We start from the raw sequence: 23,880 nt of genomic DNA, 5'->3' as shown, positions 1-23,880 counted from the left end.
AGGTACTTAACTCAATGAATTGAGATCAGAGAAGGTTTTAAAAATAGTCTTCTAGGCAAAGGGTTGTGGATGGGGAAGGTATTTCAGGCAGAAGAAATAGCCCATGCAATGCTTTGGAGGTAAGAAAGTGTGTTGCACGTTCAGGCAATGGCTGCTAAAATGAAGTGGCAAGGTGCATTTGCAGGGGTTGCAGAAGGGAGCTGATGGTGCAGGAGGTACCTTGTGGGTTGTGCAAAGATTTTGGATGTTGGCTGATAAAGCAGAGATCTCAAACCAACAACCCACGGACCACACTGTGTATTGGGATGGGGTGTGTAAGTGTGTTGCTTGCAAGCCTCTCTGGAAACATTGGAAGACCTGACCACAGTTGGCTGTCATTCCCTCATGGGAAACTACCAAGTGGAGCTAAACGGTGACCACCCTCCTGCAATAGGGCATGCAATATCCTGCTCACCGGAGGTGCCCACATGGCATGCCCACTCCACACATTTATATTTCCTGCCCAGGCCCTGTCATCATTTGAGTTTGCAAGACCTAACGCGGTGCCATTGAAGGAAGCAGGGAGTTTGAAATGACACCTCATGCTGCCTTGGGATGAACTATTTAGTGAGTTCTCAGCACCTTGAGCCTAAGGAACGGATCTTGTACTCTGGGAGCCTGACTCAGACTCTGGCACACTGTTGGGCATCACTAAATTTATATTGAACTGAATTGGATTCATGTAGAAAATTCTGGCACAAACCCTCTTCTCAGGGAGCTAATGGTCCCAAAAAGATCTCTCCCACACACTGAACACCAAATTAATTTCCAATTACCCTGGATTACATCACCTGATTCATTTTCTGCAGTAAACCCTAAGTACATTCAAAACTGTTAACCAGCCTTTTGCTTGTCTGCAATGTTAGGTTAATCTATATTCATAGTTATTCCTTCATTTATTCATTCAATAGGTGTTTATTGAGAACCTACTGTATGCCAGGAACTGTGTAAGAACTTGGCAATATATTAATAATAATCAGCAAAGCAAGCGCACTTCCTGCCCTTCCAAACTTTTACCCTGTTTAATAGTGATGATGATAAAAAAGTGTATAGCGCTCCTAGTACCAGGCACTTTCCCCGTATTAATTTATTTAATCCTCATAAAAGCCTGTGATAGGTGCTGTGTCAGCATACTTTTCATAGATGAGCAAACTGAAGGCCCAGAGAGGTTAAGTAAATTGCCCAAGGTCACACAGCTTGAAGGCTGCAGGGGCAAGTTTGAATCCCAGCAATCTGGCTCCGGAATCTGTACTCCACCACCTGTCTTTCTGAGATGATGCTAGGAGCCCCTGACACACCTTCTGAATCCTTAAAGTGGTGGTCATTATAATTGTGGTCAGCTTTCATGACACATGCTGCCATGGAACCCTGGGTATGTAAATGAACCACAAATCATGCTCTAGAACCTTGGTATAGGCTACCTCATTTTTCCCCCTGATGTCACGTGTTATTGCTTTTTCTTCTTTTAAATTGGAGACACTGGACGCAGACCTTATACGATGAAGGAGCTAGAGGATGCAAAGTCAATAGTTGCTGGTTGCAGTTTATATATGCGTTAGCTGCAGGGCATGCAGGTCAGCGGTCCCTTAAAAATGATCCCTAAGGGCTGGGTGCAGTGGCTCACGCCTGTAATCTCGGCACTTTGGAAGGCCAAGCCAGGCCTCGCAGGTCAGTAGTTTGAGACCAGCCTGGTCAACATGGTGAAATCCTATCTCTATTAAAAATACAAAATTTAGCCAGGCATGGTGGTGGGTGCCTGTAATCCCGGCTACATGGGAGGCTGAGGCAGGAGAATCGCTTGAACCTGGGAGATGGAGCCTGCAGTGAGCCGAGATGGTGCCACTGCACTCCAGCCTGGGCGACAAAGTGAGACTCAACCTCAAAAAACAAAAACAAAAAAAAATCCCTAAGAAGAGAAACTTTAAGACTAGAAAGACAGCTTGAGTCGCTGACTAAAGTTTGTTTTGTTTTTGTTTTTGTTTTGCATGATCGTAGCTCACTGCAGCCTCCAATTCCTGAGCTCAAGCGATCCTCCTGCTTCAGTCTCCCAAGTAGCTGAGACTACAGGCTTGCACCACCACCCTCAACTGATTTTTTAACTTTTTTAAAGAGATACGGGGTCTCACAATGTTGCCCAGGCTGGTCTCAAACTCTTGGCCTCAAGAAATTCTCCCACTTCGGCCTCCCAAAGTGTTGGGATTACAGGTGTGAGCCACTGAGCCTGGCCATTTTTTTTTTTTACTGCTTCTCTTTCTTCACTGTCACTCACAGTCCCTACCATTTCCAGATCCTCGAGTGCCATTCTCCTCAATCTCCCCCTGCATGTTTCTCTGAAGCCTTCCCTTGCCATAAACTCAGAACCCAGAACTCATTGCTGCTTCCTCTCCAAGTGCCCAAGAAAATGCCTCGGTCTCCTGGCTTACGCATACCAAATGGTCATGTAGCCTCTTTCCCTCTCTGCCTCCCTCACTAGAGGGTGAAATAGATCTGCCATCCCTCACCTGCAGCCCCAGCGCAGAAAATGACACGTAATACATGCTCAGCACACGCTATGGGAATAAAAGAAGTCTCGGAGAGAGGAGCGACTTACCCAAGCTACAGAGTTGGTTGGTGGCAGAGCAGATTTCTACTGGGTCAGAATGGACTGTAAGCTCCCTGTGGATGCAAACCACTTGGGTGTTTGTGTACCGCCGCATCCCTGTGTCTGGAACAGTGCCTGATTCACAGTGGGCAGCTCAGTAAACATTTGTTGAATGAATAAGTGAATGCCCATCTTATTTAATTCTTCCTTTGTCCTTGTCTTCATGGGAGAATGAGGCAGGGTAATGGAAAATGATGGCTTTGTGTTGGCTCTATTTTGTATGCACAATTGATAAGCTATTTGCCCACAGCTAAAAATACCTACCCCTGGCAGCCATTGGGAGAAGCAGATGGATGATGCTTAGCACAAGATGTTTAATCAAACAGCGACAACCCAGGCAGAGCCTCAATTAGCCTCTGACACCCCAGTGAACTCCAGATGAAGAGCACAGATGCCTCTGATTTCCTGTTGGTCCCCTCGCACCCAATAGCCATCACCCCTGTGTCCACAAAACAGCAAAAACTAACAAGCATCCCCTGGCCAAGGCAGTCACTAGCTGGAAGTCAGTAGATGGGTAGGACTGGCAGAAGCTCAGCACATGGGGCCAAAACAATGGAGAATCAGCCAGTGGGGAGCATTATTCGCTTTTGAAAAGGGGAGATGGGCAGGAGCTCAGTTGTATGCCCTGGATTTCGAGGAGGTGATTAGCTTATCCCCACTGATTCCCAGGGGCTGGGAGTGGCAAGCATTCTCAAAGGCCATACGACTGCTCTGAAACTGATTCTTCTCTCAACTTCCCTCATGCCTCATATGTGCCAGCTGACGGACACTGTTTAAAAATACTAATGTTACAAAAGAAAACAACTGGCCCATTTCTAGTTAATAGTCAGTTCCCTGAGCTGATTATGGAGGTATCTGGACAAGTAAGTGCACCAAATGCACTCTAGAGTCTAACAAATTGTTTTTGAACCCTAGGTCTAGCACACACTTACTGTGTGATCTGGGCAAATTCCTTAACCTCACTGAGCCACAGTGTGCTTGTCTTTAAAATAGGGATATTAGTAGTAGCTATCTCATGATGTATGAAGATAAAATGTAGTGCAAGTAGCCAGGCGCAGTGTCTCACACCTGTAATCCCAGCACTTGGGAGGCCGAGGCTGGTGGATCACTTGAGGTCAGGAGTTTGAGACCAGCCTGGCCAACATGGTGAAACCCCGTCTCCACTAAAAATACAAAAATTAGCTGGGTATGGGGGCAGATGCCTGTAATCCTAGCTACTCAGGAGGCTGAGGCAGGAGAATTGCTTGACCCCGGGAGGCGGAGGTTGCAGTGAGCCGAGATTGCACCATGGCTCTTCAGCCTGAGTGACAGAGCAAGACTCAGTTAAAAAAAAAAAAAAAAAAAAAAAAAATGAGTGCAAGTGAAACCTCTGGCAAGTGAGCCAAATACAGTCAGTGCTCAATAAAGGGAACTGTTATTGTTAAATGTACCAGCCTTGCTCAGGTGTTGGAGAGTGGGAAAGCTAGAAGAGGCACTTGATACCATTGCATACAACTTTAGTCAACTTCCTAACCCTTTCAAGCCTGAGTCTTTTTTATCCACAAGAGGATGAAAATAGTGCCTACCTTACTAGTAAGGATTAAGTACTAAATATTTAACAGTAGGTATTAGGTATTGCCTGATATTATAATGTTAGGTAATATATCATATTATAGATACGCAGTATACTTGGCGTATGTGAAGATGTGAGCTCAGTGCCTAACACAAGATAAGCACTCAATAGTTATTAGCTGCTCTGAGGGAACAGTGGGGATCTCTTCTTTCATGCTTCTTTACCTTTGCACATTGCCGTTCACTCTCCCTGGAGAGCCCTCTTGTGTCTTATCTGCCTGTTAAACTCCTACTCATCTGCCCTAGATGTGAGCCACGATGCTGTCATTATCATTATTATTGCCTATTATGAACTCGTTCATTTTACAGATATGGAAACTGAGGGCTTAAAGAAGGAAGGTGGCTTGTCCATTAGCAGATAGGAGTCTGTATCAGAGCCCAACCTAACAGTGTAGATTCTCCTGACAAACTTGGGAAGTCTAAGGACATTTTCATCGATTGAGTCTGAGAAATAGGGTCCTTTCTAGAGCTAGTTCCCACAAATCAAGAAATATACCAGAAGACTGTTCCTAGAATTGCCAGTGCTTCTTCCCTCTCATTGAGCCTTTGCCTGGTTCAATTTGTCACCTTAGCAGGACTGATTGTTATGTGTCCTTAATAACTATTGAGTGGTTTCTTTAGGCCAGGCTCCGTGCTAAGAGGTCTGTGTGCACAATTCTCTCTAATCCTCACAGCATCCCTTTGAAACAGGTACCATTTTTACTACCATTTTATTGGTAAGGAATCCGAAGTTCATTGTGTTTACACAACTTGTCCCAAAGCACCAGCTAGAAACGTGCAGATCTAGAAGGCTCATCTGGATCAGCATGTCTGCATGCCAGACATGCTCCAAAATGCATGTCTCTGGTTTTAAGTATCCTCTCCTCTCTGGTAACTCCTCTGCTCATTGTTTGCCGGAGAGCCACCTGCATGTTCAGGACTTGTTCTTGTAAAGCCCTGACCCCATCTATCTTTGTGACAAACTCCCAGAACTGAGAAAACACCACTGCGTTCATCACTTGGTATGAAACTTGACCCAAGATCGTGCCATCAAGTCTTTTTAAGATACTTCATCTTACCAGCTGTGCCATCTTCAGCAGGTGGCTTACCCTCTCTGAATACCAGTTTCCTCGTTTGTAAAATGAAGACCAGAATTCTACCTGCACTGCCATCTCCTTGTAGTTTTTTTTTTTAATCAATTCACTTTTTAAATAAACCGACCTTATTATATAAGCAGGTCTTTATCACTACCTTACACAGAGAAATAACATTCCTCTAATACCATTAAAACTAAATGCATAATTTTAAAAATAAATATGTTCATCAGTGAATCATATAAAATCATCTCATCTATGCAAAGCCACCCAGCACATAGTAGGTGCTGCTCAACATAGAATAGTAGGTGCTGCTCAACATAGGACAGTCATTAGAAAATGAACTTTGGTACTGAGATATACAGTTTGAAAACCATTGGGTCTATTGGCTGGCTTGGATGTGACTTCATGATTGAGGTCTAGCACTTATTATGGTTACCCAATGAAGCTGTCCCTGGTCAAAAAGCCAGAACCAATTCTGCTGTCAAGAGGAGGTCAATTGGTTGGCAAGACTGACTCCAGCCCTGCAGCCTGGCTGCTGACTCACCTTTTCTCCATTGCCCTGAGTCAGACTGTCCTGGGATAGCAGCCATCTTATCTCTTGCTGCCTACTCATCAGCAAGGAGGAGACTTGCTAGGTCTCAACTGTTCTGGTCTACATTGGAAACCATCGCTTTGCTAATTTCTAGGAGAAGCCAGGGAGGCTGCACCATGGATCCAGGGCCCAAGACCCCAAGGACAAATTCACAACATATGTTCCACCTTGGCAGACATCACCAATCCATCAAAGCACCACTAAGTCCAGGGATGGTGTTAGAATACTTTTCAACATGGCACCCAGACAGCCATTACCAATAGACTTGGTTCCAATAGGTTCCCAGTTTCCTACAGGATAAAGTTCAAACTCCTTGCATGCCACACATGATCATTTATGATTTGATCCTGTTGACCTCTTCAGCTTGCTCCTCTGGCATTCCACTATAGTGCCTTTAAATACCATCTTGTGATGAATCCCACATTTATTCTTCACTGTAGATCTTACCCTGAAACTCCAGACTGCTTGTTCAACATTTTCATGAAGAAGTCTAAAAAATATCTTAAATTCAACATGTCCAAAATTGAACTTCCAGTCTTATGCCCAGATTTGCTTTTCCAACAACCCCTTCCCATCTAAGTTGATGGAAGGTTCATTCTTTCACTTTTAGTTTAGAAGATGAAACATGATCCCTTATAAAGGGAGATACAAAAAAAAAAAAAACCAGAAAATGCTGATTCTAGCTTTGAAAAGAATCCATTCAAGTGCTAAAATGTAGTTTAAAAAAAAGAAAAAGAAAAACACAAAAAAGAGGTCTTCACAAGAAAAATAATAGGAGATGATAGTGAAGCTACAAAGAAAATTAAAGAGCTATCAAAATGGGAACTAAAATTTTAAGAGAACCAAGGCTATTTCAGAGGATGCAAGAGACAACTGAATCATCATGCAATAATGGCTTTTAAGGGTTTGATTCTACAGATAATGACCAATGTTATTCTCCACCAAGCAGAGAAACAAAGTTGAGGGTAAGGTTTGGAATACAACTGCAACTAGAGGGCTTACGGTAGAAGCAATGAAGCATTTCCTGATAGGTTAACAGGGTTGTTAGTGCCTGGGATGATTCATGGGAAGAAGCTAGAATCTTTGCTGGCATTCCTTGAGAGCTTGACTCTCTCTCACTCATCTTTGCTTCTAGTGCAGGTTCCCACCTCCAGAAGATGCTCAGTAATTGTCTGCTGAGCTGAACTAGCCAAATGTTAACACGTAAAAATAGCTAATGTTTTCTGAGTGCTATGGGCCAGGAACTGTGCTAAGTATTGTGCCTATATTATTTTATATATTCTCATAATATCCTATGTGGGTACTATTTATTATGATGCCCATTTCACAGATGTAAGCACTGAGGCTCAGAGACATTAGCTCACTTGCTCACCATCACACAGTTAGTAAATGGCTGTCTTGGGATTTGAACCTGGGCTGGCTGCCTCCAGAGAGTCTACTCTTAACCACTATGCTCCCAACTAGGATAGGTTCTTTGGTACCCAAATATTTTGGGTAAGAGTCAGCCTGCAAAAAAGTAAAAATAGCCCTTTGGGGAACCAAAAAGCCATCCCCCCAAGGGGTTGTCTTTCCTATGGTAGGAGGGTGCCACTGCCTAACCTCCACCTCCCTAGTCTACAACCAGTTTCATGCCTCTACTAACCAACTGCGGGAAGAAAGCTCCACATTCCCAGTTTTCTGCCTTGGGGCAAGAGGAACAACAGGAAACAAGGATGGCCACTGGCCAGCTGTCAGTGCCTGATACTGGAGACATATGGTGGGACAGCAGCCCCGGGGAACTTTTTCCTGCTTCTCTCCTAGGGGACCACTCAACACCGAACCTCCTGGAGACCTCCCAGCACCTTTTTCAGAAGCTAAAAGACTGACTACCAAGTCTTGTCAGCATCATCTTTTTATTTACCCTTCTTCCATCCCAGGGTCCAGAGTGGGGCAGGTAACAGTGAGGGAGGTGGCAGCCACCAGAGGCAGTGCCCCATCATACGATTCGGTCTCTACCCCTCAGCTGATCTAAATAAGGGCATTGCTGACTTCTTATGTAGGAGTCTTAGAAATTGATCTTCCTAAAAATCCATCCTTGGAGCACCTCCCAGAAGCAGGTAAAATAACACCGCTGCAATTGTCCATAATGCCAGGAGTCTGCCTAACATGAGCACTGACTCTTCTGATGCAAAAGATGGCAACTTTGTCAGAGAGAGATGCTTTTCTTTTCTTCTCTTTCCTCTTTTCTTTCTTTTCTTTTCGAGTCAGAGTCTCACTCTGTCACCCAGGCTGGAGTGCAGGGGCATGATCTCGGCTCACTGCAACCTCTGCCTCCCTGGTTCAAGCAAAGGAAGAGATGCTTTTAAGTCACAGGGGATGGTGACTGAAAGGGGTGAGTGGCTTCTTTTTTTGGAAATTTAGGATGCAGAGAACTAGGATTTGTAAAAGGTCACTCCAGGAATCTAATGATCCCAAAGAGGCAATTCTCTTTCCTATTCTTAAGACCCCTGTGGATTGAGCAACTGTGCTCAAGAGTGGCCTGCTCTTCTTCACATAACTGCCATTGCAATCAAAAAAGTTCTTCTTGATATCTAACTTAAATCCTTTTGTAGCCTCCAACTTGAGCTCTTTTCCATCTTGCAAATTCTTTTAGCTGCCTTTAGGAGGGAGGGAGAGAGGGAGTGAGAATACGAGGAAAGTGGAAGAAAGGAGGGAAAGAGGGAAGAAAAGTGTGTTACTCTTTAAACCAGCATTTCTACTTTTGGGAATTTATCCAAAAGAAATGCACAAAAATGCTTCATGAACTTAATGCTTATAGTAACAAAAATAGTCATAATAAGTAATGTCCAGCAATAGGTGAATATTTCATGAATATCATTGACATATGGAAAAATCTATTATTTATGTCTAAGTGAAAAAATCAAGTTGCACAACATTATTGTAAAATCTGATTTTGTGGGGATAATTATTATTACTAGTTGTGCTATTATTGTGGGCATATAAGCATCCTGGAGATATAAACACCAAGCGTCCAACAAACTTCTGGTTATCTATTGCAGCATGGCAAACCCCAAAACTTAAGAGGCTAGAAGCAACAATTTATGATTATTTGTCATGGTTCCTGGGCTGACTGGGCTCTGCTGGGTGGTTCTTGCTTCTGGCCTCTCATGCATTTGCAGCCAGTGAGCAGTGGGACTATACTCACTTGGGAACTTTATTGAGCTGGATATCCATGATGGCTCACTCCCATGGATGACAGTGGATGCTCAATATTGGCCATGAGCTTTACTGAGGCTTTCAACCAGAGGCCCTACACATGGCCTAAGTGGCATGTGCCTCTCACAGAAAGGCAACTGGGTTCCAAGAAGGAGCATACCGAGAGCATGTGTTCAAAAGACCCACTTATGACCTAGCCTCAGAAGTCACGCAGTATCAGTCCTGACATAATGTATTGGTCAAAAGTAAATTACAGTGCCAGCTCCAACTCAAGGCATGGAGACTACATAGAGGAATGTCTACCAGGGGCATGGTACACAAGGGTCCGCCTATGAGGCTAGCTGACACATTATCCATGCAAGATGGGGTTTTGACAGACTTTCCCCTTCTAATTTCTAATGTAGTCATTAAATGTATAAACTCAGGAGAGTTTATACATTTAACAGTTTGGTTTAATGTCCTGGCTCACCACCTAGCTGTGTGATCTCAAACAAGTTACTTAACCTCTCTGAACCTCAGGGCTTTTAAATCATGGTACCCACTACACTACACAAGGTAGTTGTGAAGATTAAGTGAGATATTGTATGTAAGATGCTTAGAAGTGCCCTGAGCACAGTGGATACACAATAAAAGTAGCCAAATTCTATTACTATTATTATTAGACACTGATATAACGTTTAATTTTTGACAGGCGCATATTACTTTTGTAATTGAAAAAATAGTTTTTAAAGACAAGAAAAAGGCAATGTAGCAGAACTAAAAGATATAAACTCAGAACTCCCAGTTGAGCTGCTTCTTCCAAGGAACCTGCAGAGACCCCTTAGTCATCACAGACACAGAAAATACCTCTAGAAGACCTTGACCCTTTCCCTCTGGGCCAGCAGACAATTCAGTGGTGTGGTCTGACGACAAAACCTGCGTTGTTCTCTCAGCCACTCCCCCAATCCTCCCAAGCTTGAGCACAGTAAGCTGCAAAATACGGGAAATGAATTCCCTCAAGAATATAACCAAGAAGCTTTGCAGTCACAAAACATGGGCTTTTTATTATCCAGGAACTTAAACCTGTCCGACGACACCACTGACAGAAAGGATTTGCTTTTTAGAAGCATTGACATTTTGGTGGTGGAGTTCAGCAGGGCTTGCTTGGATGGGATTGGTTGGGTTTCCTCAACAATGGAATCACTGGCTCAGTTTGACAGGAAAGCTCAGAAATGGAATTTCAGGCAGTGAGAACTTCGGTTTCTTCATTTACTCACCCCTTATAAATACACACAGACCCTGTCAACACCACTCTTTCCCTTTGGGGAAAATGTGCCACTGTAGAAATGAAAGAATTTTTAAATATGGAGAGTTACAGCAAATGTCAAGCTTTTAAGAGTTGAAGACTCTACCTTTTCATTTCTTTTTCAGAAAATCAATACACAGGCACCGCACCATTCCCCTCTGGGTCTCCTCAGCTCACACTTCTTTCTCCCACCCCAAAGATCTCCTACATGTTCTTGATGTTGCCTTGGGGGAAAATCTACCTGTACAAAAGAAATGGGAAACTCACTGTCTGCGGGTTAGTTTCTCAAGAGAGGCAATCACTAGAAACTTAAGGAAATGTCAAATATGAATACCTAGCAATTTCACTTGGAGTTGATGACTTGCCTGACTTAAAGCATTAATTAGATGGGGCTGGAATACTTTTAAAGAGCTTCAATATGGAGAATTTTTAGCACCACACTTCAAACAGGGTTCAGCTGGGGAGGAAGAAAAAGTGGGAGAGTCACTTTTCATAGAATATATATATATATATATATATATATAGCACTTTTACATATATATAGAATATATATATATAGATTATATATATATAGCACTTTTTCTGGGGACACCCTGCCATTTATACATCCTGCCTCCTTGGGAAGCAGGGATGTGAAAGGGAAAGCAGGCATTGTTTAATGGATGGGGGCGGAAAAAAGAGGTTGTGGCTGAGCATGATGACTCACGCCTGTAAGTACAGCACTTTGGGAGGCTGAGGCTGGTGGATCACGTGGGGTCAGGAGTTCAAGACCAGCCTGGCCAACATGGTGAAACCCCATCTCTACTTAAAAAAAAAAAAAAAAAAAAAAAAATTAGCTGGGCATGGTGGCACGTGCCTCTAATCCCAGCTACTCGGGAGGCTGAGGCAGGAGAATCGCTTGAACCTGGGAGGCGGAGGTTGCAGTGAGCCGAGATCGCATCACTGCACTCTAGCCTGGCAGACAAGAGCAAAACTCAGTCTCAACAAAAAGAAAAAAAGAGGTTGCAAGAAATTATGGCACTTTTCTAAGTCAGGGGCAACCTAAGGAACAGGAATCGCATTATTTATGTTGAGAACCCTTTTCTATGACCAAAAATAAACAAAGCAGAATCTAATAAGCCAGAAAGTCAGACAGAGCTGGGGTCTCCATTTTCATTTTTCTCTGCCTCCCTTACTTGTTCTGTTTGTGACTTTGAGCAAATTATCTAAAAATGCCAGCCTTGGTTTCCTCATCTCTAAAATGGGAAATCATTCTCATGCCTCTCTGTTCTATGAATATAACAAGCTGATTCTCACCACAAGGCTGTTGCACTTGCCAGTCCCACTGCCTAGAATCTTTTTCCCACAAGTATTTGTATGACAGATCCCTAGATCCCTTCTTTTTTCCTTTTCTTTTTCTTTCTTTCTTTTTTTTTTTTTCTGAGACAGAATGTCACTCTGTAATCCAGGCAGGAGTGCAGTGGTGCGATCTCGGCTCACTGTAACCTCCGCCTCCCTAATCCAAGTGATTCTCCTGCCTCAGCCTCCCGAGTAGCTGCGATTATAGGCACCCACCACCGCATCTGGCTAATTTTTGTATTTTTAGTAGAGATGGGGTTTCACCATGTTGGCCAGGCTGGTCTGGAACTCTTGACCTCAAGCGATCCACCACCCTCAGCCTCCCAAAGTGCTAGGATTACAGGCATGAGCCACAGCATCTCGCCTCCCTTCTCTTCATCCTTGATTGGACTGAAATGTTGCTTTTAATCTAAAAGTTACTACCCCATGAATCTGTCTCATCCCTTGGTGTTATTCTTCCTAGTATCACATCTGACATTCTGTTGTGCATTTGTGTGTGTGTTTATTTATTGTCTGTCTCCCTCATTGTACTATAAACTCCATGGCAAAAGGGAATCTGTCCACTTTGCTAATACCTGTATCTCCAATGCCTCATCCAATGCCTGGCATAGTCAATGCCCAGTTGATATTTGCTGCATGAATGGACTCTCAGGCAATAGCTACCATCCATTAAGCACTTCCCACATGCCAGACACTGTTTTAACCACTTTATTGAAATTATCTCACTTAACCCTCAGAACAATCCTATGAGGTGGATAGTCTTATTAACCCCATGATATGGTTTGACTGTGTTCCCACCCAAATCTCATCTTGAAATGTAGCTCCCATAATCCCCATGTATCATAGAAGGGACCCAGTGGGAGGTAGTTGAATCATGGGACTGTGTCTTTGCCATGCTGTTCTCATGATAGTGAATAAGTCTCATGAGATCTGATGGTTTTATAATGGGGAGTTCCCCTGCACAAGCCCTTGCCGGCCACCATGTCAGACGTGACTTTGCTCCTCATGAGCCTTCTGCCATGATTGTGAAGCCTCCCCAGCCAGGTGGAACTGTGAGTCAATTAAATCCCTTTCCTTTGCACATTATCCAGTCTTGGAAATGTCTTTATTGGCAGTGTAAGAACAGACTAATACACTCCATTTCATAAAGAAGGGAACTGAGGCACAGAAATATTGAATAAACTTGTCTAAAGACAAGGTGGTAATAATACCCAGGCAGCCCAGCCCCAGATCCCACACTCTTAGCAACTGGATTCCCATACCCTTGATACAATAGACCTTTAGACCTCAACCTCTTTACAGCTTGGGTTCCATGAAGCTCTGACTATATATGATTAGGTCAGAGGAGCAGGGATTGCAAGCAAAGCCTTTAATCAGAACCCTTCACCAAAGCTTTTGTCCTTTCTTTATCTATTCACCAGCAGCTCCTGTATACTGTGTTCTCATTTATCTCTTTAATACTTACCACTTACATGATGTTTCTCCACTCTCTGAGTAGAGACTTTACGGGTATCCACCAGAGTACCTAATGTATATCCACCTTAGGCCTATGTACAGGCATTTGCCCACAGAAAGTAGATGCTAAATACTTTTTGGAAAAATTTCTGGATGAATAAAACATTTTGAAATGCTTTTCAACAGAACACAGCAAGGCTGTTTAATAAAAGAGCTATAAAATGCAAGAATGCTTACAAAGCAAGCAGAATTCAATATAAATATTCTTTGTCTTAATAAACCAAACTCTTCATATTTCTCCCCCTCAGAACCTTTGCACTTGCTGTTTCCTTTGCTTGAAACACTTGCTCCTTCCAAGCTTTCTGCCTTTTAACCTCTTCCTGGTCTTCCAAATCTCAGTAAAGATTTTTCTGATTCCTACTCCAAAACATTCCTTCATAGCATTCACTAGAACTTGCAGTTAATGCATTTTCTTCCATGGTTCTTCAGCTGATGTTCTTCTTGCCTAACAGAATCTAAGCTCCATGCAGGCTAAACAGACCATGTCTATTTTGTTCACCATCCCCTTCCAGGACACAGCTCAGAATAGGTACATAATGCATGAATGCAGTTTTGAAATATCAAGTTTACAAATATAAGGACCTTTGCTTTAGTGGGTATTTTTTCTTAAGTAGTGACTTAAGTAGGACATATTCACCATTTTTCTCTACATTGTGTGCAGTATAGCATATCTTCATGGTACCCCCACCCCACTGGGAATAAGTACCAATACTGCAGATTGATTTTGAGCATGGATGTTGGTCCTGGGTTTGAATCCTGGCTAATTAATATAATCAGTATCTTAACTCTCTACCACTTCAAAATGTTGTTTCAAAGTGCTTTGGACAAGAATGAGAACAGCATAGACTTTAAAAAAAAAAAAAACTGGTAATACTGAGAGGATATGGAGCAACTAGAATTCTCATATTCTGCTGTTGGGAATCTAAATTAGTAAAATTTTACAAAGCAATTCATCAGTATCTGTTAAAGATGAGGAGGCACATACTCTAAAACATAATAAATACACTTCCATGTATACATTCCCCCAGATAAACTTTCATATATAAGTACTTCTCATGGAAAGTCATGTCAAGACATTAACTTTGGTTTATAACAGCAAAATCCTGGAACCAATTTAAAAGAATGAACATATTTAATATAATAAATTATAAATAAATCAATCAATCAGTAAGTTCCTACAGCAGAATGCTATGTAGGCATTCAAATGGGTGAACTAGATCTTCAGGTAGCAACAAAAATGGGTCTCAGAAATACAATGTTGAATGACAAAATCAGTGTATAGAATGGCAGTTTCAGTATAAAAGAAAGCAAAAGGCTGGGCACAGTGATGTGCACCTTTAGTCCCAGCTACTTAGGAGGTTAAGGTGCAAGAGTCACTTGAGCCCTGGAGTTCAAAGCTGTAAAGCACCATGATTGCACCTGTGAATAGCCACTGCACTCCAATCTGGGCAACATAGCAAGACCCTGTATCTAAAAAAGAAAGAAAGAAAGACTATGTAGACGTGGCACTGGTCACTGCACACAGCCTGCAGCATGGTGGTTGCATCTAGAGAAAGAAGATGGAAAAGAATGAGAACAGAGCTTCTTCAGAGGAGACTTCGACTGTATCTATAGTGTCATTTCTTTCTTTAAAGAAAGCTGAAGTAAATATGGCAAAATGTTAAAATTTGTTAAATCTGAGTGATGAGTACACCAGGTTTTGCAGGTGTGTTTATTATAAGACATTTTTACATGGGAACCATTGTATAACATTTTAAACGGCTACCAAGAAAGGAAGAGAGACAGAGAGAGACTGAGAGAAAGATCTGGATTCTAGCTCTGCCATTGGACTTCAGACAAGGAATATAAGCTTTCTGAGAACTTAGCTTGCAAAATAGCATTATCAGTGTTCAAATTTCAGGGTTGATTGTGAGAATGAATGAAAATAAATGTGTAGAATGACTTCTAGATATTATTCATTGGAATATCATTTTGGAGTGAGTCCCTAATGACTTTCTAAACATGCTTAATTCAGGGAGACTTTTTTAAAAAAACTGATCAGAAACTATATAGATGTATTTTCAAAACAAATATGACCCCACAAAAAATAATACATTGCTGCTGTTCGTGCAAAAACTATATATGAGGTTTGCAAAAGTAATTGCGGTTTTGCCCGTTACTTTTGCACCAACCTGATACATGCACATTGTATGGACATATATAAACATAGATTATTTATTAACTGTAGTTTCCCTGAAGGAGGGGAATTTTGATGATTGGAGAACAAGAGTAGAAGGAAAATGTACTTTTCCTTGTTATTATTTTTGATTATGTATGTGTATGTAGATTACCTATTCCAAAAATAAATGCAATTTATTTTTAAATTAATCTGAAGGTCACAATCTTCTCTGCACCTCCAATTTTAAATCTACTTAAAAAGGAAAGATCCTAAAATCCAAGCTCTGAAGAGGTTCTTAAGAGGTTATATGGTCCAGTCTGTTTCCCGAACACATATAGCAAGAAATGCCACCTCAGCCCCAAATTCTTCATGCAACTGAACACAAGAAAGAGCATGAGATGTGGGATCAGGAGATCCTATTACCATGAATTATCAACTGTGTGGCTCTAAGCAAGTTGCTTAAACTCTCAGAGCCCCAGTTTCATTCCTAAGATGAGGATAATGGCGGCACCACCTCTCACGGTTGTGTGAAGAGAATGGCGGCTTCACCTCTCACGGTTGTGTAAAGAGAACTCCGGCATCACCTCTCATGGTTGTGTGAGGAGAATGGCGACTCCAACTCTCATGGTTGTGTGAGGAGAATGGCAACACCACCTCTCATGGTTGTGTGAGTCTCTCAGAGCCCCAGCTTCATTCCTAAGATGAGGATAATGGCAGCACCACCTCTCACAGTCGTGTGAAGAGAATGGTGGCACCACCTCCCATTGTTGTGTGAGGAAAATGGCGGCAACACCACTCATGGCTGTGTGAGGAGAATGGCGGCACCTCTTCTCATGGCTGTGTGAGGCTCTCAGAGCCCCAGTTTCATTTCTAAGATGAGGGGAATGGAGGCACCTCCTCTCATGGTTGTGTTAGAATATAAGCACAGCTTTAAAATAGTATCCACGTGTTTGTATGAGGTGCTATTTGTAATGCCGAGGTTGTCCCTCAAAAGCATTGATTCAATCATTTTGACTTCCATGGGAGTGAACAATAAACATATGCCTAGGGCCCCAATAGGAGCCAATGAAGTCATCTTTGCTTCAGAGCTAAACCAGTTTTTCTTCTCTCCACAGCAAATATCTTGACAGTGATCATCCTCTCCCAGCTGGTGGCAAGAAGGCAGAAATCCTCCTACAACTATCTCTTGGCACTCGCTGCTGCTGACATCTTAGTCCTCTTTTTCATAGTGTTTGTGGACTTCCTGTTGGAAGATTTCATCTTGAACATGCAGATGCCTCAAGTCCCCGACAAGATCATAGAAGTGCTGGAATTCTCATCCATCCACACCTCCATATGGATTACTGTTCCATTGACCATTGACAGGTATATCGCTGTCTGCCATCCACTCAAGTACCACACGGTCTCATACCCAGCACGCACCCGGAAAGTCATTGTAAGTGTTTACATCACCTGCTTCCTGACCAGCATCCCCTATTACTGGTGGCCCAACATCTGGACTGAAGACTACATCAGCACCTCTGTGCATCACGTCCTCATCTGGATCCACTGCTTCACCGTCTACCTGGTGCCCTGCTCCATCTTCTTCATCTTGAACTCAATCATTGTGTACAAGCTCAGGAGGAAGAGCAATTTTCGTCTCCGTGGCTACTCCACGGGGAAGACCACTGCCATCTTGTTCACCATTACCTCCATCTTTGCCACACTTTGGGCCCCCCGCATCATCATGATTCTTTACCACCTCTATGGGGCGCCCATCCAGAACCGCTGGCTGGTGCACATCATGTCCGACATTGCCAACATGCTAGCCCTTCTGAACACAGCCATCAACTTCTTCCTCTATTGCTTCATCAGCAAGCGGTTCCGCACCATGGCAGCCGCCACGCTCAAGGCCTTCTTCAAGTGCCAGAAGCAACCTGTACAGTTCTACACCAATCATAACTTTTCCATAACAAGTAGCCCCTGGATCTCACCGGCAAACTCACACTGCATCAAGATGCTGGTGTACCAGTATGACAAAAATGGAAAACCTATAAAAGTATCCCCGTGATTCCCTAGGTGTGGCAACTACTGCCTCTGTCTAATCCATTTCCAGATGGGAAGGTGTCCCATCCTACGGCTGAGCAGCTCTCCTTAAGAGTGCTAATCCAATTTCCTGTCTCTGGCAGACTGGGCAATTCTCAGACTGGTAGATGAGAAGAGATGGAAGAGAAGAAAGGAGAGCATAAAGCTTGTTTTTACTTATGCATTTATTTCCACAGATTCGCATTGACAGCGAAAGTTCCTACCAGTTTGAAGATGCCATTGGAGCTTGTGTCATCATCCTGTGACCAGTTAGGACACAAAGTAGAGAAATAGTCTGTGATTTTGCGCTGGTACCATCCACAGTCACTGGGAACCCTTCATTTATGTGACTTACCAAACCCCAGTAGCACATAGCTGAGCCTGCACTCTTCTTCCAAGAGCTGAGGTCATTCATCACTTCCCTGTGCTGTTCCCAGGAGATAACAATAATGACCGTTTCAGGATTTTTTTCAAGGTGCCCTTTGTCCTAGAGAGGCTTGTGGTCTTGAAGTGGCCCTGGCACTCCTAGCTTCAGAATGACACTGTGGGAATAGAAGAGTATTGGATCCCACCCAAACTCTGGCCAGAGCTGCTTCAGGAAATCTCCAAACCCACATAGCTGTGACCTCAAACCTGGGGTCTAAGAGGCAGTTTTCTATTTATCATTATGTATAGATTTTCTCTATCTCCTCCAAAACAAAGACCCTGCCTGGTGCGCAGGAGGAAAGGAGGAATTCTTGAGCCCAGAAAAACAAAAAAATAAGCCCACAGTTGCCATTGTTTCAACCCATTCCTGTGTCAGCTGCATACAATCCCGTTACTCAAAATTGCTTCTTGTTATGGTATCACTCAAGCTTCCTAGAGAAGCTCAAGCCTGTCGAGTTGCCAACCCTGCCTCCTTGCTTGCTGAGGCCCTCACCAAATTGTTTTATTTGAAGTGACTTCCGAACTGAATTTAATATTCAAGGGTCAGGAACTGCATCTCTGCGGGTATGAGAGGAGGTGTTCTCAGCTCTGCCTCACAGCCCAGCTGGCATTGCCATTTCGCCACAAACACAGACACAAAAGGTGCCCATGCTGACGCCTAGTCTGCCCTTTGACGCACATGGCTTAAAAGGGTGGTGCCAGTTCTTGGTAAAGCTATTTAACCCAGATCCTTTGTAAAATGATAAAATATAAGTGTGTTTATTTATTCTACCCTTGCCTGTCCAAGGCAAGAACACTTCTAGGATGTAATAAATAGGGGCATCCCTGGAAATTGCTACTTATGTGTGCACCACACACACACACACACACACACGCACACACACACGATTATATTCCTCTTATTTAGCTTTTCTTTTTTTTTTTTTTAACTTCTCTCTGACTCCCAGTATTCGAATTCATCCCTGTTTTAGAATAAATCTGCCAAAATGACTTTGAAATTACATGATATTTTTGGTGACCAAACAAACAGCAGACAGTCCACCTGAAATATCTAGTTCCTCAGGCTGGATTTTTACTGCATTTTGTCCCTAAGTTGAAAGACATGTCTATCTTTTTTAAGGGAATTTTCAATAAATGAATGGGGTAAGAAAAGGCCCCATGGCAACACAAACCCTAAACTTCAGCCAATGCTGTCAATACTAGTTCAATATAAACTTAGGTTATATTAGTCCTGATGATCCTAATTCTTACCCCTTTTAAAGGATTGCAATAGAATCTCATCAGAGCCAAGGATTAGATTCTAAAGTCAGTGCAAAAGATAAAACCTTACAGAGCCAAAGTTACCTTTGCAAAAGATCCTCAAAAAACAGCCATGTTGGAGATTATATTCCATTGCTTTCAAAACCTAACACAGCTAAGTTTTTCTCTAGCACTGGAACAAGTTGTTGTTTATCTGGTTGATGACAAGGCAAAATTGGCTCTCATTTAGGGACCATATTGTGTGATTCTAATGTATCTGAGAACATTAGGACCACCCTGGTGCATCAAGATGCTTCCACTGAAAGAAGTTCATGGAAGTCGTCTGACTGAGGGACAGATCTCCCATCTCCCACGCTCCCCAGGGTGTATGCTCATTGAGTGGAATGGTAAGCAGATTCTCTCACCTCCCTTAAATTGCATTTCTCTCTGTCTCTTTTTTGCCAAGCACGTGTAATTGGACATGTGTTCATTAAATGTGTGTATGATGCAATTCCACCACGCCCCCTCATGAATGGACATTGACCAAAGGCTACCTATACTGAATATATATAGATATATATAAATATATTTATTTATTTATTTTTTAAACACCTAGCTCTGAAAAATGCTAGTCTGAGCTATACATGAATGAGTCAAAGTGCAATATCTACAAAGGTTAAGCAATTCCTTTTTGAGAACGTACATAAAATGAAATTTATGTATGTGACTCTCCATGCTCTCTGCTCCATGTTTTTAATTGTATGTAACAATTAATTGTTGATGTGTAGAAACTGGGTGTGCATTGGGAACATTTTCCTCTGACACTTTAATTTATTACTTCTCTTGACGAGAGAGGCTCTACCACGTAGTATTGTGATCTCTTTTCCTCTGAATATGTTTTATATTTTGCTAAATGATATTTAAAAGAGGTCCAATTCTCGAAGGCATTCTAGTGAATTGCTGTCTTCTGCTTAAAATGCAAATGAATGCCCATTGGGTTAGGTTGATACATATCTCTTAAAATTTATTTCAAATTATCTAAGGACTTTTAATTTATTATTATTTATAGTAATAATTTTGGACATCATGTAATGGGTTTTTTTGACTTTAAAACTTTAAAAACCTGTAAGCCTTTTCTTTCAGGCCAGTTTTAACAATAAAGCCTTGAATTTTGAAGCCTGTCATGTAAACGGCTGCTGCTGGTGGCACTAAAGCAATTGCCTTATCCTGGGTTTTTGTGGTGCCTCTTTCAAAGACGGTTAACTAGCTTCTCTCTTGCTAGATGATTTGTGTCCTTGGTTGGACATTGCAATGATGATACGCACCACCATGCTGTGTCTTTTTATTGAACAACTTGATGACTGAAATGTCTCATGGGGAAGGAAATGAGGGGAATGACAGACAAACCATAAAAGACAGACCGGAGTGGGCATGAACTTGTGTGTTGCGAACACCCTGCTATTGGAAAAGATCACTTTGCACAGTTGGTACCTCCTGGTTCAACATGGGGAGCCTACCAGACGTGAATAAAAGACTCTAATGTTGGCTATTCCAGTTCAAAGAATGGAATAGAAAGTTACCATAGAAAAAAAGCAAATGTTCATATTTTCTTAATTAGATTATATATTGTGTTTGGACTTGTTTGTATTATAATAAATTCTAATATGGTGCGCACTTGGTGTTTGGTATTTGCATCTATGTTCAAGCAATTGCAGTATGCTGATTTTTATTACTATTATTTTTAATTGATAAATCATAATTGTATACATTTATGGGATACAATGTGATGTTTTGATGTATGTATACAATGTGGAATAATTAAATCAGGCTAAATTAACACATCTGTCACTTCACTTATCATTTTTTTGTGGTGAGAAATTTGAAATTTATTACCTTAGTTATTTTGAAATATGCATTGTTACTGACTCACTCACCCTGCTATGCAATAGATCTCAAAATTTATTTCTTCCATCTAACAGACTTTGTGCCGTTTGACAAACATCTCCCATTCCCTGCTTCTCACCTACTTCCAGCCTCTGGCAACCATCATTTTACTCTCTACTTCTATGAGTTTGACTCTTTTGGATTCCACATATAAGTGAAATCATATAGTATTTTTTCCTTCTGTGCCTGGTTCATTTCACTAAGCATGATATCCTCCAAATTGCACGATGCTGGTTAAAACATTTAACATTTAAGTGGACATCTTTCTTATACATTGTGCTGGGTGCTAGAATAAAACCAGAGTTCCACCTGACTCCTGGTTAGCAGATATACTTCAGAATTTAAGACCACTGAACGTTGTTCCCTATAATCCTAAATTAGCTAGTTTACTGGGTATAAATCTGAATTCGCTTCTGATCATATCCTCCGTACATCTTTGAGACAGTGATGGATGTATTAATAATCATAACTGGAAATCCAGCACCATGTCTAAGAGCTCAGGCTTTGATGTCAGACAGTCACGAGTTCATGTCCCATTCCACCATTTACTAGATGAATGGCCTTGAGCAAGTCCTTGGAGATTTCCTAAGGACTATCCTCATCTAGAAAATGGTGCACAATTTAAATTTTTTCCAGTTGTCTTCAAGGTATGTAGAAACTCTGATAGTCTGGAACCCAAGATTTGGAGTCAGTTATTACAGGCTATAACTTTGCTGGCTGTGTGAACTTAAGCAATGTTCTCAATCTCTCTCTGAGTCTCAATTTTCTCTCCATAAAATGGAGCTAATTACAATTCCAGTAGGTAACTTATAAAGTGATTATTAGTAGCAGAGTTTTTTTAAAAGCCTCCAATTGTACATTATTTTACAGGTGAGGATGCTAGGCCCAAAGAGGTGAATGAGCTGGGCCTGAGTGGAACCCAGGTCACTCAACACTCCATCCTTTTCACTTCACCTCATTACCTTCTTTGCAAAATTCTAAGTCATTCCCTCAAAACATCACATTGTTTTTATGCCCATTTTAGAGTTGAGTATATTGCATAATTTTGCAACTCTTCAAACCCAGATCATCCAAGCATGATATATATATTATAACAGCCTCATAATTAAAACTCTCAGCTTGACCTTTCCTTGTGAGTAGAACTTTTTTTTAATTGACTCTATGTGGAATCCTAACCAAAGCTCTCAAACTTGCTATGCATTTTCCCACACAAACCACCATCAATTCTGACAGCCACCCACAAACTATTGTCACAATCCATCTTTGCATCAACTTGGAGAATAAAAGTGACTTCGGAGTTGAGGGGGAAGTGCAGAAAAGCAAAGAATTTGCTGAAAGGGTGGCAAACAGAAGCTGTTGGGCATGGTCACAGCAGCCTCATTAATTTTGTCCTCCAATTCAGGGAGGCAGGATAAAGGAGAGTTGAAGGAGGTTGAACCATTAAATAATAATCCTTTTATTAGTGCACTCAGCTAAATGTGATAGTCCGGCCTCTTTGGAGACTGTGCAATTAATCCCATGTACTTGCCAGACACAACAAGGGGGATAAGAGGCTCGTGTCTACTGGGATAAATAGATACTGTGAATTTCCTGGGCTTATGGGCAGAATGTGCCACTGTCATGCCAAAAAAAAAAAAAAAAAAAAAAGCAGAGGAGGGGAATGTTCTGATTTAAAATGAGTAAATAGGGCCACAGGGAAGAGAGATGTCTCCTCATCAACTCTGCATGAGGAGTTGCCATGCCTTTGGAGCTTTGTTACCGAGAGAATGGCAGAATGACATTTCTCTCCACTAGAGATGGAACAAGAGAATGTAAGACTTCAACTGCAGTATGAGAGTTCCAGATTAAACCCAAAGAAGAAATCATTATAGAAATGTCTATTAACACCACAAATGATTTTCAGTGGAAGTTCTTAGAATCTGCTTTTCTGGACATATTTCAAAATGGGTTGTCGATCAGAGTCTTACATGGAACCAAATCTCAATCAGATGGTTTCATGAGCTGACTTTAACAAAAAATCTGCTAACAATGGCTTGAGCAAGATTAGGGGAACTTGTGAGAGGTGAAGCTTCCTGTGAGGAAGCTTTCCATTAGCTGTCGATGTACCTTGGAACTAGAAATAACAGGAAGCTTTACCTCTCCTAATGAAGCAATGAGAGGAAAGGATGTTAGTGGACCTCAGTGAAGTCTAGAGCCTAGTAGACCTCAGTGAGGTCTAGAGCCTTGGAGGAGGGACCTTCCAGCAAGAAGGGGCCACACCACAGTCAGAGATACGATGCCAGAGTGGAAGGAATGCCTCTCTCTTCCTTACTTCTGATATCATGCTGATGCTGCCCACTGGTCAAGTTCAAACAGAAGCCAGTCAGTAAAAGACAGCAGGTGGTGCAGTCCACAGTGGGAAGACCCCAGGGCACAAGCCAGTGAAGAATAATAAAGTGAGACAGGAAGCAATCGCAGAATAACCACAAAGGTTAAATTCTTCTTTTACTATCACAGAACCATTAGAAAGCCACAGAGGATCTTAGAGACTATTTCACTCAAAGATCAAAAAAGAAAGCTAAGGCCCGAAAGAACCCCTCATCCAAAGCTACACAACCTAGTCATGAGTAGATCCTCTTTCCAATGATCTTTCTGTACAGTTCCCAGAAATATAGAATAGATTATATACCTCTGCAAGCTTGCTCTAAACCTTCATGGTTAGAAACTTCTTATATTATTCTTTTTTATTATTATTATTTTTGAGACAGAGTCTTGCTC

The 23,880-nt window shown here is 41.9% G+C and overlaps 1 protein-coding gene across 1 annotated transcript in view; it reads left to right on the top strand.

The window, feature by feature from the left end:
• The window catches only part of GPR139 (G protein-coupled receptor 139), a 45,805-nt gene extending 24,785 nt beyond the window's left edge, over positions 1-21,020 (top strand). The window contains exon 2 of the mRNA XM_005591385.5: positions 16,566-21,020. Coding sequence (XP_005591442.1) covers positions 16,566-17,500 — 935 coding nt within the window. The 3' untranslated portion in view covers positions 17,501-21,020. The remainder of the gene's footprint in view (positions 1-16,565) is intronic.
• Positions 21,021-23,880: the final 2,860 nt, after the last annotated feature.

The sequence above is a fragment of the Macaca fascicularis genome, chromosome 20 (genome assembly GCF_037993035.2).
Source record: "Macaca fascicularis isolate 582-1 chromosome 20, T2T-MFA8v1.1".
NCBI classification, from domain to species: Eukaryota; Metazoa; Chordata; class Mammalia; order Primates; family Cercopithecidae; genus Macaca; species Macaca fascicularis.
The sequence above is the reverse complement of the archived record's forward strand: the minus strand, read 5'-3'. Positions and strand labels throughout refer to the sequence as shown.